Source organism: Ceratotherium simum, chromosome 15 (genome assembly GCF_057802395.1).
Source record: "Ceratotherium simum simum isolate JZ-2026a chromosome 15, ASM5780239v1, whole genome shotgun sequence".
NCBI lineage: Eukaryota > Metazoa > Chordata > Mammalia > Perissodactyla > Rhinocerotidae > Ceratotherium > Ceratotherium simum.
This window is the reverse complement of record NC_141914.1, coordinates 27224722-27244366: the sequence shown is the minus strand read 5'-3', so window position 1 is coordinate 27244366 and position 19645 is coordinate 27224722. Positions and strand designations below refer to the sequence as shown.

At 52.3% G+C, this 19645-nt stretch overlaps 1 protein-coding gene across 14 annotated transcripts in view; it reads left to right on the top strand.

Moving 5' to 3' along the window:
- Positions 1 to 1849: 1849 nt before the first annotated feature.
- TNK2 (tyrosine kinase non receptor 2) overlaps positions 1850 to 19645 on the top strand; it is a 39958-nt gene continuing 22162 nt past the window's right edge. For 3 of the 14 annotated variants that reach the window (XM_087439767.1, XM_087439777.1, XM_087439776.1), the window contains exon 1: positions 18571 to 18950. In XM_087439767.1, the coding sequence (XP_087295893.1) occupies positions 18873 to 18950 (78 nt within the window). In that variant the 5' untranslated portion in view covers positions 18571 to 18872. Of the gene's footprint in view, positions 2669 to 18570; positions 18951 to 19645 lie in introns of those variants that run through there. The other 11 variants (XM_087439766.1, XM_087439768.1, XM_087439763.1 and 8 more) reach the window with 7 other exon arrangements.

The following is a 19645-nucleotide window of genomic DNA, read 5'->3' as shown; positions in this document are numbered from 1 at the left end:
TAGGTTGTGATGGGGGGTTGGATGAGAGTAAATGCCACGTGCAGGGTCTTATCCATAGGAAGGCTCCATAAACTTTAGCAATTGTCACTACTGAGGTAGTGTGAGAGAGGGTGGGGAGAGGGCCCCCCTCAGGTTCCTTCCCCCTGATTTTTCCCTTCCTGAGGCCAGGCAACAATGGGGAAGATCCCAGCCTGGCTGTGCCCAGAGATGGGTTCAGGAGTCCTGCCTACCCTAGACCCTGTCTTGGCCCAGATAGGGTGCATTCACCTCCTGCTCCGTGGCCCTGGCTCCATGGCAAAAGGCAGCTGTTACACACGCTGTTATCAAATGATTTAGTAGAAAGTTGTCCTGCCCACCTCACAGGGCAAGAGGCCGTGACCCGAATCCACCCAGTCCAGCCCCCCGTAGGTGTCTGGAACCCATCCCCTTCTCGTCGCCCCGTTGTCCTCTGGCCAGGGTCCTTGAGCCCAATGCTGGACAATGGGAGTGGAGAAAGAGCCATCCTTACACAGTTCTCTGATGTCTGATCTTCGGGACAGTTTCTGTCTGGAGTTGTTTTATTACTACACCCATTTTATAGATGAGGTACGGTCAGTACCTCAACTGGCCCTAAGCCTTTGGGTTCTAAGCTCCAAGGCCCAAGGCTGCCTCCAGCTGGGCTGGGGTCTGGGTCTGGGTCTGCAGGCTGCACTGTCACCGGGAGGAGGAGCTCTGAAGTTTTTCTTTCTTTGAGAGTGCAGGGAGGAGAGGGCAGGGAGCAGTGCAGGAGGAAGACCCCTTTGCCTGGAATTCTTTCTGCCTGTGTTCCCAGCAGGAAGTGTCACAGGCCTGAGACCAGCTCTCCTCTCATTCAGGTGCGCCCTCCACCCTCCGTTGGCCCCGGGGAAAGGATAGAGGTGGCTCTGGGCCCCTGCTGAGAGATTAGGACTAGAGTCCCTCTGCAATCACCTGATTGTGACCTTTGAAACTTTCCAATCCAACCTTTTCATTTTAGAAACGAAGCAACTGAGGCCAGATGGAAGTGAGTTTTTACACTGTTACATGATAAGTCAGCAGCAGCTGAACTGTTACTTAGAATTCAAGACTCCTATTTCAGTGCTCCTCCTTTGAGCCCAGTGACTACACCGTCTCAGTGTGAGCTCCCTGCCTTCTGCTTCACCTCTTCTCCCTACGGCACCTCAGGAAGGCGCAAGGAGGGCCTGGGGTATGGGGTTGGGGGTGGGATGAAGTGGGAGCGGTAGAGGGACTGAGGAGACAGCAGGAGGAGTACGCGAGAGCTGGCCCTTTAAGAGGGCGGGCCGACCCCGCGGGGCCCCACCCCCCCGGGCGGCGCAGGCGCAGGGGGGCTCCAGGAACTCAGGCGGGAGGGCGGGCGCTCCTGGCTCGCGGGCCGGCGCGCGGGGCCGCAGCACCTGCGGGGGCCGGCGCGGGGCGCGGCGCCCGGCGGGCGGACGTCGACGTCCCGAGGCCAGGGCGGGGAACCGGTGGGGGACGCGACCCTGCAGCGCCGTCCCGTGGGTGACGGGGCGGAAGGAGCCGGGGGACGGGCGGTGTGAGCGGGCGCCGAGGGCAGCACCATCTGGAGGGGCGGGACCGCGCGGCCTGTGGGGGGCAAGCGAGTGCGCTGGGCAGTACGGGCGGAGGGACGCCGGCCGGGCGCGCAGGAGGAGCGCGGCGGGCTCAGCCCCGCGCTGCCGGAGCAGCAGCCGCAGCGGGTGGGGGTTCTCAGCTGGGGCCCGCAGCAGCTCCGCGGGCTGAAGCTCGGCGTGGAGGAGCAGGGGGGCGTGGGTCCGGCCGTGCAGGAAGAGGGCGGGGTGGGCTCGGGGGTGCAGGAGCGGGGCGGCCGCGGCCACGAGCCCAGCCTGGGGGTGGTGTGGGGGCCCCCGGACGGCGCGGACTGGAGGCGCTCGCCGCTGTGGACGGGCTCCGCGGGCTGGCCTGTGGTGCAGGAGGAGGGGCTGGGACCCCGCAAGCAGCACCAGGAGAAGGGGGGAGGCAGCCCCGCAGTGCAGGAGTGGGGGGAGGTCCGCGCCGGGGTGCAGGAGCGGGGGGAGGGGAGCCCACGCAGGCTGCTGCAGCAGCCCGAGCAGCCGTCTGAGTTCGGGGACGGCTCCTCGGAGCGCGGGGAGGGGCTCGAAAGTTCCGGGGAACAGGGGGCGCAGTACTGGGAGAGCTGCGGGCACCTCGGACGGGAGGCGGTTGTCCTGGGAGCGGCCCCGGCGCGCCGCGGGAGACTGGAGGTGGTGGGGAGGGCCCGGCCTGTGGGGCCCCGGGGGCCTGAGGGGGAGGGGCGCCCCGGGGTGCAGGAAGCAAATTGGCTGCCCGGGGTGCAGGAGGGGCAGGTGGTGCGGGCTGTCCAGGAAACATACCTGGACGGGAAGGGGTCCCAGGAGGGAGGGGGCCCCCCTGAGGGGCACAGGATCCGGAGGCGAAGGCGGAGGAGGCGGTGGTAACCCACAGGCAGGCTGCCCAGCACCGGGATCGCTCCAGGGCCGAGGTGAGCGCAAGATGTAGGGGTTTGGGGAGTGGGGAGCAGAAGAGCGCTGTGAACCCGGGAGCGTGGGAAGCCACTGCCCGAGAGCAGGCTGTGCCTGCTGGATCCTCTTTTGCCACCTCAGCCTGGACATCATTGAAGCTGTGTCTACAGGAAGGCAGCGGAAGGCAGCAGGTAAGGAAGCCCAATTCTGTTCTCAGCTGGAATTGGTGTGTTTGGAAGCAGGGGCTACAGTTACCTCAGGAGAGGGTGGTCTCCACACTGCCCCTGTTCACTCCCCTGAGTTTAAACCTGGGGAGAGAGGAAGCACTGCAGTTTTCAACAGCGAGGCAGGCCCCTCCCCCCCGGTACTCTGTATGCCAAGTGGAGTGATGGGGCATTTCCTTAGAGTCTAGACTGGAGGTGAGACTGTCTGGGCTGCTGCCAGGCCTGGGCAGAGAGAAGAGACAGGTAGCCCCAGGCTGTGGTTGCAGAGGAGGCAGTCACCCCTCCCCCATCTACCTGTGGAGATAGGGGTGCCTCCATGCTGTAGCTGGGATGGTGCAATCAGAGTAAGTTGTTTCAGGTTCTCAAAACACATTCCAAAAAAGGGAAGTGGGTAGCACTGCATAACAAGACCTTATCTTGTAACCCTGTTGGCCATGTGAGCTAAGATGTGAGCGTGGCAGCCAGTGACTTGGGCACGAGCCTGACCTGCTCCCGCCACACCTTCTTGTCATAGCTGATTAATACTGAGGGCCCAGAGCCAAGGATGCATCGTGGGCAGAAGGGCGGAGAGCTGCGGGTGAGGCCGTCTGTCTCCTGTGGGCTCTCAGGACCCCAACCTGAAAGGAGTGGGAGGGGAGAGGTATCTGCACTGCTGGAATCTGGGTGTCCTCTGTGGCCCAGACCTCAGCCCCACCCTGTAGAGGTGGACTGATGGGCAGTTGTGGCATCATGGATTCTGTACCAGCCAGGGCCCAGCTTCAAGCACGGCCGAGAGGTGGGGCCTGCAGGGATGGGAGCTAGATTTGGCTTCCTGCTGACTCCCTCATGGCCTGGCTGCCAGGCCTGCTCGTTCCTGGCTCACAGTGGCTTGGTTGGCCAGCCTATGGGCCTCATCCTAGAGCTGTTCAGCTCTTACCTGGCACTGTCTGAGTTCTTGCTTCCTAGCTCTCAGGTGGGGTGGGTGCAGAGTTGTTGCCTACCTCAGGGCATTAGTTGGGACCCATCTCTGCCCCAACCCAAGGTGTGGCTCTGAGTCAGATGGCCCCCAGACCCCTGTCCGAACCAAACTGGGTGGAGGTAGTCCTCTCCTGTCGGGGCAGGGGGAGTGGTGGCGTCCTGGGCAGGCAGCTGCTGGGACTGTGCTGGAGGAGCCGGTTAGCCTGCTCGTCATGCAAACCCAAACCCGACTGTCAGCTTCATCCCATGCCTGCCTCTCACACTGCCACCGCAAACACTCATGCACCAGAAGTTCAGCTGCTGTGTCCATGGTGCCTGGCTCTTCTGGGATGGCCAGACTGGTTCTGGCTCTCTGGCTTCAATGGAGAGAATTATCTGTTCTTAACGCATACACACTAGCACACATCTTCACTTTATTTCAGGGCGACTTTTTTGAATTTGTGGTAGATGAAGAGAAGGACTGACAGATCTGGGTTTACATCTGTTTAGACTGACTTACTAACTGTGTAACGTCCTGGGGCAAGATCACATCTCTGGGCTTCAGTTTCCTGTCTGTGGGGTGGTCCGTGGCTTTCCCTACGTTGTCCTGAGTGCAGAAGGCTCAGACCCTTCTTTACCAGTCTTGGTGCCCACCTTCCCAGGAGCTCTGGCTGGCGGATGTTGGGGAGGAGCGGCTACGATTATCCCCCTGCCCTGTACTATTTTTTGGAAGATGAAGGGCTTTTGGTTTTTGTTTTTGTTTTGCTGGGGAAGATTCACCCTGAGCTAACATCTGCTGCCAATCTTCTTCTTTTCTTTTTTTTTTTTTTTGAGGAAAATTGGCCCTGTGCTAACATATGTTGCCAGTCTTCCTCTTTTTCTTTTTTTCTCCCCAAAGCCCCAGTACATAGTTGTATATCACAGTTGTGTAGTTGTAGCTCTTCTGTGTGGGATGCCGCCTCAGCATGGCTAGATGAGCGGTGAGTAGGACCGCGCCCAGGATCTGAACCGACGAACCCCGGGCCACTGAGGTGGAACGTGTGAACTTAACTGTTCTGCCACCAGGCCAGCCCCGCAATCTTCCTCTTTTTGTTTGAGGAAGATTTGCTCTGAGCTAACATCTGTGCCAGTCGTCCTTTATTTTGTATGTGGGTTGCTGCCACAGCGTGGCCGCCGACGAGTGGTATAGGTCTGCGCCTGGGAACCAAACCTGGGCTGCCGAAGCAGAGCCCACCAAACTTAACCACTAGGCCATGGGGCTGGCCCCTGGTTTTTGTTTTTAGTAGCAGCTTTATTGAGATATAATGACATACAGTAAATGGAATGTATTTAAAACATATAACTTAATAAGTTTTAGCATATGTGTATACCCGTAAAACCACACCACAATTAAGATAATGAACATACCTATTGTTCCCAAACCCCCCAAACTTTTTTGTGCCCCTTTGTAATCCCTCCATCCCACCGCTCCTTTGCCATCTCCCTTCTCCAGGTGACAGACTGGTCTGTTGTCTGTCAGTATGTGTTAGTTCGCATTTCCTAGGATTTTATGTAAATAGAATCATACAGCATGTGCTCTTTTTTTGCCTGGCTTTTTTACTCAACATAATTATTTTGAGAGTCGTTTGTGTTGTTGCATGTATCAATAGCTCATTCCTTTTTATTGCTGGTTAGTTGTATGTACATTGTATGTATATACCACAGTCTGTTCACCTGTTGATGGATTGTTCTCAGTTTTTGGTTATTACAAGTAAAATTACTATGAACATTTGTGTAAGTCTGTATGGACATATGCTTTTATTTCCCTTAGATTTCTAAATCCTTAGGCCTGGAATGGCTGGATCATATGGTAGGTGTACATTTAACTTTTAAGAAACTGCCAGACTGTTTTTCAAAGTGATTGTGCCATTTTACATACCCACCAGCTGTGTGTGAAAGTTGTAGTTCGTTCACTTCTTTGTCAGCGCTTGGTATGATCAGTCTCTTTCATTTTAGACATTCTAATAGGTCTGTAGTGGTATCTCATGGTTGTAATTTGCATTTCCCTAATGATTAATGTTGAGCATCTTTTCATGTGCTTTTTTGCCATCTGTATATCTTTGATGATGTGTCTGTTCAAATTGTTTACCCATTTTCTAATTGTGTGGGTTTTTTTCATGTTGAGTTTTGAGAGTTCTTTATATATCCTGGATACAAGCCTTTTATCAGATATGTGATTTACAAATATTTTCTTCCAGTCTCTGGCTTGCATTTTAATTCTCTTAACAGTGTCTTTTTTTTTTTGCTGGGAAAGATTCACTCTGAGCTAACGTCTGTTGCCAGTCTTCCTCTCTCTCTCTCTCTCTTTTTTTTTCTTCCCCAAAGGCCCAGTACATAGTTGTATATTCTAGTTTTAAGTCCTTCTAGTTCTTCTGTGTGAGCTGCCACCATAGCATGGCTACTGACAGACGAGTGGTGTGGTTCTGCGCCCGGGAACTGAATCTGGGCCGCTGAAGTGGAGCGTGCCGAACTTTAACCACTAGGCCATCAGGGCTGGCTCCGTTAACAGTGTATTTTGAAGAGCAGAAGTTTTAAATTTTATCAAACTCCAGTTTACCAACTTGTTCTTTATTGGCTTGTGCTTTTGGTGTCGTGTCTAAGAAATCTTTGCCTAACCAAAGCACAATGGTTTTCTCCTAGAAGTTTTGTAGTTGTGGGTTTTACATTTAGGTCTACTATCCATTTTGGGTTAATTCTTGTATATGGTGCAAGATATGAATTGAAGTTCAGTTTTTTGCAGGTGGAGATCCAGTTGTTCCAGCACCATTTGTTGAAAAGACTTGTCTCTCCATGGGATTGCCTTTGTACCTCTGTTGAAAATCAATTGTATATGTGTATATCTAATTCTCGACTCTGTTTTGTTCCGTTGATCTGTTTGTCTATCTTTATCCCAGTACCACACTATTGATCACTGTAGATTTACAGTAACTCTTGAAATCAGGGTAAGATCTTGAACTTTGTTCTTCCTTTTCAAAATTGCTCTAGTTATTCTAGGTTCTTTGTACTTCCATACGCGTTTTAGAATCAATTTGTTAATTTCTACGAAAAAGCCTGCTGGAATTTTGATTGAGATTGCATTGAATCTATAGATCAGTTTGGGGAGAATTGACATCTTAGCAGTATTGAACCTTCTGACTCATGAACAATATATATCTCTGTATTTATTTAGATTTTTAAGAATTTTACCAATGTTTTGTAATTAACAGTATACAGATCTTTCACGTCTTTTGTCAGATGTATCCTTAGTATTACATATTTTTTGATGCTATTGTAAATGGTATTTTTTAATGGTATTTGGTTTCTTTATTTTTAAAAAAATTATCTTAATTGTGGTAAAATATACATAACATAAAATTTACCATTTTAACCATTTTTAAGTGTATAGTTCAGTAGTGTTAGATTCACGCACTTTGTTATGCAACCATCACCACCATCGTCTGCAGAACTTTTTTCATGTTGCAAAGCTGAAACTCAGTACCCATTAAACAGTAACTCTCCATTCCTCCCTCCCCACAGCCCCTGGAAACCACATTCTACTTTCTGTCTTTATGAATTTGACTACTCTAAATACCTTATAGGATTAGAATCCTACAGTATTTGTCCTTTTGTGACTGGCTTTTTTCACTTACTCTAATGTACTTAAGGTTCATCCATGTTGTAGCATGTGTCAGAATTTACTTCCTTTTAAAGACTGAATAATAATCCATTGTATGAATATACCACATTTTGTTTCTCTGTTCATCCATTGGTGGTTGCTTCTACCTTTTGGCTATTGTCAGTAATGCTGCTATAAGATGGTATTGTTTTTGAATTGCAGTTTCCAATTGTTTGTTATTAGTATATATAAATGCAATTTATTTTTGTGTATTGACCTTGAATCTTGCCACCTTGCTAAACTGACTTACTCTAGTAGTTTTTTTGTAGCTTCCATTGGATTTTATACATAGACTGTCATGTCATCTGCTAATAAAGACAGTTTTATTTCCTTTCTGATCTTTGTGCCTGTTACTTCTTTTTCTTGCCTGATTGTACTGGCTATATTCTCTGGCATAATGTTGAATAGAAGATTAGATACCCTGTACCTGATCTTCAGCAGAAAGCCTTCAGTCTTTCACCATTATGCATTATATTAGCTGTAGGTTTTTCATATACGAACTTTATCAGGTTGAAGAAGCTCTCTTCTATTCCTACTTTGCAGAGAATTTTAATAGGAATGGATGTTGGATTTTGTCAAATGTTTTTTCTTGTGTTTATCAAAATGATCATAGTATTTTCTTTTTTAGTTTGCTAACATGTTGCATTACATTGATTGATTTTCAAATGTTAAACCAACCTTGCATTCCTGGGACAAACTTCACTTGGTCCTGATGTATTATTATTTATATATATTGTTGGATTCATTTGTTAAAGAATTTGTTGAGTTTTTGCATCTGTGTTTATGAGGATACTTTTCTCTTCTTGTAATGTCCACAGGGTTCATAATATACATCTTTAACCTATCATAGCCTGCCTTCAAGTGATACTAGTATAAGAACCTTAAAATAGGAGGCTGGCCCTGTGGTGTAGTGGTTAAGTTTGGCGTGCTCCACTTCAGCAGCCCAGGTTCATTGGTTTGGATCCCAGGTGTGAACCTACACCACTCATCACCCATGCTATGGTGGCATCCTACATACAAAATAGAGGAAGATTGGCACAGATGTTAGCTCAGGACGAACTTCCTCAGCAAAAAAAAAAAAAGAACCTTAAAATAGTATATTTTCATTTCTCTCTTCCCTTTATGCTATTAGGGTCAAAAATTATACTTGTACATATTATAAACCCCATACTACATTGGTGTTATTTTTGTTTGAACAGTCAATTTATCTTCTAAAGTAATTTAAATAATAAGCAAACTATCTTAACTATTTATCCCTGTAGTTGCCATTTTCAGTGCTCTTCATTTCTTTGCACAGATCCATATTTCTGTAGGGTGTTACTTTCCATCTGTCTGAAGGACTTCCTTTAACATTTATTGTAGTGCAGGTCTGCTGGTGATGAATTTTTTCAGCTTTTGGATATTTAAAAAGTTTATTTACAAATAAACAAAATTACTTGTTATTAAAGAACATTTAACCTTTAATTTAAAAAGATAATTCCAGTAGAATTCTAGGTTGTTAGTTTTTTTCTTTCAGTGCTTTAATGATGTTGTGCCACTGTCTTCTCATTTCTGTTGTTTTTTTGTGGGAAATCTGCTGTCATCTTTATCTTTTTTCCTGTGTATGTAACATGTCTCCCTCACCCACCCCAGCTACTTTTTAAGATTTTCTCTTTATCACTGATTTTGAACAATTTGATTATGGTGTGCATTGGTGTAGTTTTCTTCATGTGTCTTGTGTTTGGAGTTCATTGAACGTCTTGACTCTGTGGGCTTACAGTTTTCATCAAATTTGGAAGAATTTCAGCCGTTATTTCTTCAAATATTTTTTCTGTTCCCAACTCTCTCTCATTTCTTTAGGTGATCTGTATGTGCATTAAAGTCTGAGAAACACTACCTCATTTATCCATCCAACAAATATTTGTGAGCACCTGCTCTGGGCTGGACTTTGCTGGGTGGGGTGGGGATGGGTCTGTTGAATTTTTTGTCTCCTGTCGTGTTTGTAATTTTTTGTTCCCCCAATTAAAAAAAAAAAAAAATCCTGTTCTTATTTTGTGGATACAACATCTTGTCTCTCTGAGAATATCAATGAGTGTTTTCTGTCTGAAATCTTCTGCATAGTCTCTTTCCTCTCGGTTGCTTTTTTCTGCGTGTTTTGTTCACTTCCATATTAGAGGCTTTCTTCGGGTATCTGGTAATTTTCTGTTGTTTGCTCTTGACTGAGGGTGGGGGCTACAGCTCTGGGTGGCCCCTTTGATGGAGCTTCTTTGTATGGTGACCTGGATGGGCCATTTGTTGGGAACTCCCCGTGTCAGTATCTTTACATCTTTCTTGACCTGGTCAGAGGCCCCAGAAAAGACACTGTTTTTTTTTGTTTGTTTTTTTTTTTAAATCTATTTTTTTTTTTTTTTTTTTTTTTAAGATTTTATTTATTTTATTTTTCCCCCCAAAGCCCCAGTAGATAGCTGTATGTCATAGCTGCACATCCTTCTAGTTGCTGTATGTGGGACTCGGCCTCAGGATGGACGGAGAAGTGGTGCCTCGATGCGGACCCGGGATCCAAACCCGGGCCACCAGCATTGCAGCGCGCGCACTTAACCACCAAGCCACAGGGCCGGCCAGAAAAGACACTCTTGTCTCCTGCCCAGAGGTGGAGGCCTGGCTCCGTGTTCTGGGAGTGAGTAGAGAAGGGGACTGGGATCTCAACATCTGTGGGTGCTTTCCTTTCTTGTTTGGGGTGTGGCACCCCCGTTCTCAACCACGCCTGCTGTGCCAGTCCAGAGACCTTGAGTTTATGCCCTCTAGGGAAATCCCTGGCTCTTGGAGCATGGTAGAGGGGCGGTCACCCAGTAGCTTTGCTTTGGGGAGGGAGTCTAGGGGGTCTTACTGCTTCTTAAACAGCTTTTAACTAATCCACTGTATTTTTAGCACTTCCTTCTGTCACCTCTTCTTCTCCTAGAGGTTTCTGGGGCTGCCAGTTCTTAGGCCTTTTGAGGGTTCTGTGGGGTCAGTCAGGCGCCTCACCTTGGGATGTGTAATTTTCTCGGCTCTGTGGTCAGTTGTCCCTGGCCCGTCTCCTTTCTAGCTTCCACAGTTTGGCTGTGGTTGTCTCCTTACTGTTCTTCCCATCCTCAGGGACTTCTGCCATTCAAAAAATTTCTCTTTTATAAATGGTAGTTTTGGTGGGGTTTGGGGAAGGAGTAAAATTATGTGCACGTGTGCAATCTACTGGCTTTTCTTGGAACCTCTGTCCCCTCCTTAAACTTCTCACAGAATCCATGAGTTCATTCAGTATCCAGTATATATTTAACATATAAGATGCTGGCTCTACCCTCCACGGGCCCACATCCTTGAGCCAAGCAATTGAGTATACAGTTGTCTATGGACTGAATCCTTTCTTCATTTCTTACTCTCTCGGTGACCCTGGTTACCTCTCCAGAGCCTCAGTTTTCTCATCTGTAAAACAGGATAATGTAAGGTAGTAAGGGGAGTTTTTAATCAGTTAATGAAGATAAAGCTTGTAGTAAACAACCTGCACATAGTGTCTTGGGGATCCAGACCGTGACTTCTCCTTCCTGCTTCCCCCAAACCCTAGCACAGGGTGAACATGTGGTAGGTACATGGTGAGTGACTGAAGAGGGGTGGGGTGAGAGGTTTGTCCTGGTCCCTCCTTTGAGCAGCTGTACCTCCTGGGAGCCCCAGAGCTAAGGGCCTCTGCTGAGTGTGAGATACTGGGTTCTTCCTGTCTCTGCTGGTGCCCTGTGTGCTGTGTCCTAATGAGGCAGGGGCTCCTCTCTGCACCCCTGACCTGTACTAGTCCCTGATCTTGGCAGGGCTGCCCCTCCATGGCCAGATCAGAATCACTGTCACTCTGAATTGTTCATTTCCCCCAGTTCCTACGGATTCATTCCCTATGACAGCTTTATAAGTTCCTTGGATCAGGCAAGTCCCTTCCCCTTTCAGGGTCTCAGTTTCTTTATTGGTAAAATGGGTGGGCAGCATATAGTGGGATTTAAGGTGTCTTAAATATCCACAAGTCCCTGACATTTCTCTCACTCCCAGGTGCAGACCCTTCCTCTGCTGGGCCCTGAAGCCTGCCCTGCACTGGATGTTCCTGGCTCTTGGGGTTCTGGTGTGGACGTGGTCCCAAGGGGATGAGCAGTCCATCTTGCAGAGTAAATGCTCTGCAATTCACAGCACTGACTTCTTTCCCCACCCCACCTCCAGGGCCCAACAATAGGCTCCTTCAGATGTAGGCTTTCGCTGAGGGGGTGGGGGTGGGCTGAGGCCTGAGCCAGCAGGCAGGGTGACCAGCTGGGTGGCTTCTGCCCAGCCCTGGAAGAGCTTCGGGAGTGTCTGGCTGCTGGGAGCTGGACTACATCCTTCCTCCCTTCCTGGGAGTCACTGCCGGGCCTTGGTGCCATGATGATGCCTGGGCCAGAAGATTGGAGAGAGGCAGCCCTCTGCAGGACCCTGCATCCCGGCCCTGGCACCCGGGCATGCGTGGTGTGCCTGTGCACAAGGCCCAGACAGCTGCAGGAATTTATCCTCTGTCACACGCGAGTGGTGTTTGTGTGCGGGGGAGGGATGCTCTGGGAATGCGTTAGGGCTGTCAGTGTCCTGTCTCTGGGTGTCAAGGTTGGCACGCCAGTCTTTAGCACAAAGCATGCAACAGCTACAAAATACTTCAAGACCAAGTTGATACACGTGAGGAGGTGTTGAGTTCAGTGCAGTCTGTATCGTGTTTAGTCAGATCCTTTCCTTTCCTCTCTGAAAGTTACACCTCTTTCTCCATTGGAGTCGAAGGAGATGAGGTGTAGGAGGATCCCTGTATCTGGTGTGTCTGTCCCTGCTTCTGCGTCCTGCCCTCCCACCCTGCCACTCCCCTGTCCCCTTCCTCTCTCTTGGGAAGGCTGGAACGCCGACAAGCCAGACCTTCCCATCAACCCTGTGGTATCCTATACCCCAGCTCTCCCTGCAGAGTCTGATGAGAAAGCAGCTTTCGTGGAGAAGGCTGATGCAAGGCTCTCTCTCTGCCTAAGGGAGTGGGCATGTGGTCCCTGGGGCTGAAACGGCTTTGTGGGAGCAAAGTAGCTTAGTGGGTCTGGGGATAGGAGTGGCTGTAATGAGACTGGCAGCCCCTCTTCCTGTGAGGGTGCTTGCTTTTCTAAGTTAGAAATACTGGGAGTGGGGTGGGGGAGCAAAGCCCAGATTGGGCAAGAGCAGCCAGGCTTATTCCTGGTATCCCCTGGAAGTAAGGTGACGGCACCAGCTCACTGGAAAAGAGGCAGGCCTCCTTTCTCCAGTGTCCATCACAAAGGCTTGAAGTCCTTTTCAGCAAACTCTCTTGACCTTTCTTCTCAGGTGCCTTTCCAGATTCTGCCTGCAAGGTGACAGATATAAACAGATGGTTAGTTACTTTACAATGTACAAACCACAGCAGAGGTGTCTGTGTAGGGCTCCCTCAATAGGATTATGTATTCATTCAGGTATTACAGGAATAATGACCTTTTAAGGATCAGAGCATGATGGATAATTTAAAAATTTTTAATTCTTTTAGCTGTTTTCCACATGTACTATTATGCGTTTATACCACTGTTGTTTTCAAACATTACTTTAATAAAATAACATGGGGAGCATGGCAGAAATAACCATTTGGGGGTAGGAAATGGGAATTTACAGAGGAGATAACGTTTGATTTGGATCTTGAGGGTTGTGTAGGAGTTCATCATGTAGACAAAGAGAAGGGGTATCACAAGGAGAATAGCTCAAAGACATTAAAATTAAAGAAGAGGGTGTGTTTAGGGAGGGGCAAGTATTTGACCTGGTTGGAACGTGGAGACATTTGAAGGAAATGATAAGAGATGGAGGTGGACAAAGAGGCAAGGAGGGGATCCTGAAGGGCCTTGTGTTTGGCTCAGTGAGGCGTACAGAAGGATGTAATCGGGAGGGACTTCAGATCTGCGTTCAGATGACAAGAACAGCAGTAGGCAGCTACGTGCCGTGTGATGTGCTAACTGTGCTATTCATGACCTCACTGAATCTGCACTCTAGAAGGAGGTACTATTTATGCCCGTTTTACAGATGAGGCAGTTAAGGCTTAGAGATTAAATCTTTTGCCCAGAAGTTGCCTAACTAGAAAGTGACAGAGCCAAGATTTTAGCCCAGGTCTGTTTGAGTCGATCCCAGTGGTATTGATGGAAGGAATAATGAGGCAGAAATAACAAGATTTTGTGGCCTGCCTGGTGGGGAAGGTAGGGAATTATGGTTGGGGTGCCAGGGGTGAGGTTTCTAGTCTGAAGGCTGGTATTGGCTTGTGATGTTCTCAGTCAGGATACAAGAGCACGCATGAGCTGGGTTTAAGGGGGTGATGAGGAACTCAGTTTGAACATGTGGAATTGGTGGTCCCTGTGCATCCTCCTGGTGGAGCTGTTCTGTAAGTGTCTGGAAACATGGGTCTAGAGCTTCAGGAGCTTAGAATGGAGACAGACAGCACCTGGTGATAATTGGAGCCCTGGAAGGAGAGAAGGTGACCCCCAGGGAGGGGAGCATCCACTGAGAAGAGAAGGAAGGGTGAGTTCAAAAGTCGTAGGAAATACCAGTACTTAAAGAGAAGGGTGAAGAGCCTTCAGGGCTGCATTCGGGGCCTGTGGACCTAGCACTGCGGGTGAATACGCCTTAGCCTTGTCTGTTCTCAGGACCTCAGCTGCCAAGCTCCCCTGAGAGGGAGTGGGCCCCTGTGTCCTGGAGATGGAGAGGGTGTGGACAGCCATGGTGTGTGTCTAAATCACCTCGTTCTCTCCCTTGGCTTCTGGCCAGCCTCCTCCCCAGACCAGTGTGATGTCAGACCTGGGCTGACCTGAAGGTGTGGGGTTGTCTGGTGCAGTTCCCTCTGGGATGAGGTCCCGAGGGGAACCAGCCTGGCCTTGGTCCAGAAGCTTGGGCCCTGCGCGCACAGAGGAGTGAGTTGAGGCTGACCCGGCTTGGTGGGGCTGGCATGTGGAAGCAAGATGATCCTCTGTCTGGGAGAGGAGCTATAAAGTCCCCTTCCTCCTCCCCAGTAAGTTATTTTCCCTCCAGGGCTTGGAGAAGAGGGAGGGCAGAGGTGGAAGAGGGCTGGTTTGGAGGGCAGGGTTGGCATATATTCCCGAGAATACGGTAGATTGTTTTGGAAAAATCCTCTTGGCCGGAAATTACATGTCACGTCTGCTCCTCAGTGTGGATTTGTCACTTCACTGATGCTGTTGGAGAGGCTGGGGGAGGGGAGTGGACAGCAGAGGCAGGCTGGTTCCTGGCTGCTCCTGGCTGCCTTTAGAGATAGGGGGCAAGTTATAGACCAAAGGGGGGTACCTGTGAGGCAGACTCCCCAAATCCTAGAGGCAGTTTGGATCCTGTGGATATCTTATAACCGGATGGCATTAGGAGGCAGGGGCTTTATGGGGGAGGAGGTAGGGAGAAAGCAGGAAGGAGGAATGGTTTGGACCAGACCTTTCATCCAACCAGAGGAGGAAGAGATGGGCCTGACGTTTTCAGCCTCTCCTTCTCCACAGCCTCCTGGCTTTGGGTTCTTGCAGCTGCTCCCCAAAGTAATTTCTGCCAAAGATGCAGAGGCGCTTCTGCCTGCCGCCCCAGCGTGCTTCAAGGTGGAGAAGGAGCTTGTGAGGAGACTGAGCCTTATGGGAACTCCCCTAGTGCCCTCCTGGGGTCTCTTTCCTCAGGCTTGAGGTTGGGGGGGGGTGCCGCGGGGGCGAGGGATGTCTCAGCATCCTCCTCCTCCTCTACCCCAATCCGGGAAGGGGTGAAGGTGCCCTGAGCTCAGCCCTAAATACCTGGTACTGAGGAGTCAGTGGATGCTTCAGATGCCAGCAGAATGAGAGGGTGTGCATGTGCGGCCTTGGGGCCCTTGGGGCTGGAGGGAGAGGAGGAGCCTCTGCAGTGGGACTTCCTCCGCCAGCAGTGGCCTCACCCCAGCGCTGGGTGACAGAGCCCTGCGTGGGCTGTGTTGGAGGGCTCCTTCAGCAGGGAGTGTGGGCACTCGAGGCGCTCTGCTGAGGCCAGAGAGGTCAGCCCCAGGACTCTGCCCCGCCTGAGCTCCCATGCGCACAGCGCGTCCCGTGCAGTCGTGGGGGGTAGGCAGGGAGATGTCAAGGCCGGGTGGAGAAGAGGCGCGGGGCCGGGGCGGCTGCAGCTCGCTCGGTGCCAGCCGCGGAGTGGGCCTGGCGGTTCGCTGGGCGCCGGGTGAGTGGAGCAGTGGAGTGCGGAGGGGAGCGGCAGGGAGCCCGGCAAGTGGGCGCGTTCTTGGAGCCGAGTGGAAGCCCGGCAGGTGGAGGGATGGGCTTCCGGCCCCACTGTTTAGAGGGAGGGGTCTCAGGTCTAGTCAGGACGGGGGCTTCTCCTCTGTGAGCATCTTGGATGGACCCCATTGTCAATGGAATAGGGGGGCCCTTGAACCCTCAGGACCGAAGTGGCCGCGGAGCTCTGGGGTCGTGGAGGCGGCCGAGGGGCTGAGGAGGGCTGTGGCTCTGTGCTCAGGGAGGTCGGGGCCCCCGGCACCTGGCTCTCGGGGGGTCAGCGGTGGCGTGGCGCTGCGGAGAGGCGGCGACTCCTTGGAATGGAGGCTGGGACGGCATGGGGGAGGGGCCGGCCGCAGGCCCAGCGGGAGAGACCGCCCCCGCCGGCTCGGGCTCTGGCCCTGGAGGAGAGGAGGCTGTGGGGCGTGTGCGGGGGCCAGGGACCGGGCCCTCCCCCGCTGGGGCTTTAGCAGCCTTTGCCGTCCTTTTAGAGGATGCTGGAGGCCCAGCCCCTCAGGACGCAGGGCAGTGACGCCGCCGGTGCCGCTGGAGGGGCGGGGGTGCGGGAGGGTTCTGCTCCCCTCCCTGGCCCTAACGCTGCTCTTGGGGTTCCATGGGGGAGAGATCTGCATATCAGCGCCTGGCTGGGGGCGAGGAGGGACAGCAGGTAATGGGGGAAGTCTAGGGGATAGCCAGGTACCCGGGCTCCTGACTCCATCAGGAGCTGAGGGCCCAGCCCTGCTCTCTGCGGCAGCCTGGCAGGAGTGAGGGGTGTCTTGTGTCCCTGGGCCCCAGGACAGGTCCTGGGGGCTGGCAGGCTGGGTAAAGAAGAGTGGTGTGTTTGTAGGGGGGGAGAGGTGGGGCGAGTGAGGGGTGGTGAATTACTGATGCTGACATTTGCCTTAGTGTCTCTGGGTCCCCTGGGACCCAATTAAGCTGCCCTTTGGGCTTTCTTCAGCCCCATGGGAGCCCCGGAAGCACTGCCAGGATTTGGGTATAGTCTTTTATGGGCACTGAGTCCCTGTGTGCTGGACATTCCCCTCTACTGGCCTTTTGAATAAGCATATCAAGCCAAATGTCCCGGTTTGCTTTGGAAAAGATGATCCACGTATTTAGCGGGCGATACCCTTCCCTTTGAAGATCAAGCAGTTTCTCTCTTGGCCAGCAGAGGGCAGAAGCTGACAGGACAAGGCGGGCAGAGAGGTGAGGGCTCTTTTCCAGGGCTGAGAGAAGGGATCCAGGAGCTGGCCTGAGCTCTGACCCCTGACCATGCTTTGCTTTTCCTCATAACCTCCCACAGCTGGATTGCTGAGCAAGCTGCTGAGACTTGTTCTTATCTAACGTCCAAGGAAAGAGTCAGGCATGAGGTTCTAGTGGATTTGGGGCACATCTTTCAGGGGATGGCTAGAATTTTTAATTGGGCCATTCCAATCCAGCAGCCCCCATCATGCAGTAAAGGGAGTAATCCTGCTTAAATTGTCCCTTGAAGTCAGGTCCCTGGGTCTCCTTCAGGGTGGTGCCTGGAGGGAGGGTAGGCAGTAGGCTCCTCTGAGCTGTGGGCATTGTCTGCCAGGGTCTGGGGAAAAGTCAGCTCCAGTGTGACCTCGGCCTGACCTCATCATATCTGTTCCTCTGACCCCAGCCTCAGACTGATGATTCACTTGGACTGAGGGCAGGCTGCACCTGGCTGGTTCCACAAGCATGGGTGGTGGATGACGACGGGGCTAGGGAAGAGGGACTGATTGCTAGGGGTGTCCCCCTTCCCACTCCCCGGCGCCAGACCAGGAAATTGTGTCTCTTCAGATAGCTCCCTGTCAAGGAGGGCAAGCACTGAGAGAGGCCCTGAAAGAGAGCCTGGGATGCTGACTCCCCAAAACTCTCTCACCCCAGCTGCCTACCCCACCAGCCAGCTGGGGCTGCCAGAGCTGTTGGCCAGCTGGATAAGGACAAGAGAGCAGTGTGCAAGAAACAGGGGCTCCCTCGGCATGGCTGGGGGGGTGGTGCTGAGGGAGCCTGAGAGGACTTCCTGCAGCTGTCAGGTGTGTCTAGGGGCTGTAGGGAGGAGGGGTGTAAGAGCAGCTGGTGCTCTTGAGGAGGGGCAGAGGGATCATTTGTCAGCTCTAGGAACGTAGGGGGCCCACGGGGGCTTGATGGAGTGTCTCCAGTTCCCTTTAGCTGGGGCTGTTGTCTTTGTGTGTGGGTGCTGTACATGAGACGTCCTACAGCCTGGAACCCTACAGCTTTGGGGTGGGGGCATCCCAGCAGTGTCTAGGGGCATATTTGTTTGTTTTGAGGGGGCTTTGGATCTTGGCCAGCTGGTTTGAGGAGGAGGCACCCTGGGGGTTGTGGGCAGCAGACAAGGCAACCCCAGGGAGGGGGAGGAGATTCCTTACCCCCCCCCCATCCCTTGTTCTTGGCTAGACTGCCCCACTCTGGCAGGCTGCCGGCCTCCTATTTCCGTTGGGCACCAGGGTAACAGGGCCACATTAGGGCCTGAGCCAGGAGACGCCCAGCCAAGACTGGGACTGTGAGATGGGGGAGGGTCTCTCAACAGTCTGCCTGCAGAATCCAGGAATGACTCTCTGGGGTCTAAGCCCCCAACTCGGGCTGTGTCCTAGCCCCCACAGCTCCAGACAAGCCTATATGGGGGCCTGCAACCCTTCTTTGTACATTGCTACTTGATTCACTTGCCCCCACCCTAAAATCCCAGGAGTTGTCTGCAACTATGGGGGCTGGGATGGAAGCTAGAGACAGGGGGCCTTGTGTATGGGGAGGCAGGGGGGCCAGCGCGGGTGGCTGGGAGGAAGAGTCCCCCCATTCCCGCCGCCCTCTTGGCAGTGATTCAGAAAGGTCCTTTTTCAGCCAGTGTCAGAGCTGCTCAGCTGGGGAGGGAGGGAGGAGGAGGGAGGGAGGGCGGGCAGTCGGGTGGGGGAGCCAGGGAGTAGGGCTGGAGCTGTGACCACTGCACTGGAGAGAAGACAGAGAAATAGGACAGAGGACCTAGGCTGCAGTCCGCCCAGAGAAGAGCTGATCTGCTCCCTACCAGACTAGCCAGCTGTGGAAACAGCTGTGCAGCTGAGAAAAGGGGCCCACCCTATTCTTCTGCCCCGTTTCCCACCCCTGGTGTGGGATTTTGGGACTCCTGGGGCAGACCTCTGGCCAACTTCCCTTCTGGGCAGAACCTGAAATTCAGGAGCTGACACCCCTGCTCCTCCACTTCTCGGGCCAGAGCCCCAGTGACCCAGTCAGGGGGTCCAGCTCCTCCGTGGAGATGCCAGCAGCTCGTCGGTTCCCTGGCCTAGAGCTCTCCTTCCCTCTCCTGGCCAGACTACGGCGACGGCTATACACAGTGAGTGGGGGGCTGAGGGTGGGGGTCGGGCTGAGCGGGAATTGCATCAGCTTCTCAGAACCAGCGCTTCACTGAGGGCAGAGAGCAAGAGTGCGAATGGCTGAGGGGCACCTCCGGTGAGGGCTTGACAGGGACATCTGGGCCGAGCAGCCTGTACCCTCCGGCTGCTGCATTCTTGTTGTCAAGTGTGTTAGAAAAGTGTATGCGGGAGTGTGCATGCCAGCCACAAGAGCTGCACGCGTCAGACACAGGTGTGCAGGCTCCAGGCTGTGCTGGGGGCCGGGCACACACAGCACTGGAGACTGTCAGAGCTGGGGGAAGCTGCAGCACGCTCACTGCTTCACAGACAAAGACACTTGGGCTGGAGAGGGGGTTACAGGAGGGGAAGGGACTTGGGGGGGTCACCCTGGGCTTGGTGGTAGAGGCAGGACTGGGACCCTGGTGCTTTCTCCTCACCAGGATCCCAGTGTTCGTCCCAGTCTTCCCACACACCCGTCTGCACAGAGCAGGCCTGTTCCTGGGGTCGGGGAGCAGGGAGGGGAGTGTCCAGCTGAGCAGGGAGATTTGTTAGCTGATATTTCAGGGAAAAGGAACAGGCCGGACTGTGCTTTCTAAGCAGCTTCAGGGGAGGGGGCCTCTGGATCTCCCCCAACCTGACCACCCAGGACACGACTTTGAGCTGTTCTCAGGAGCAG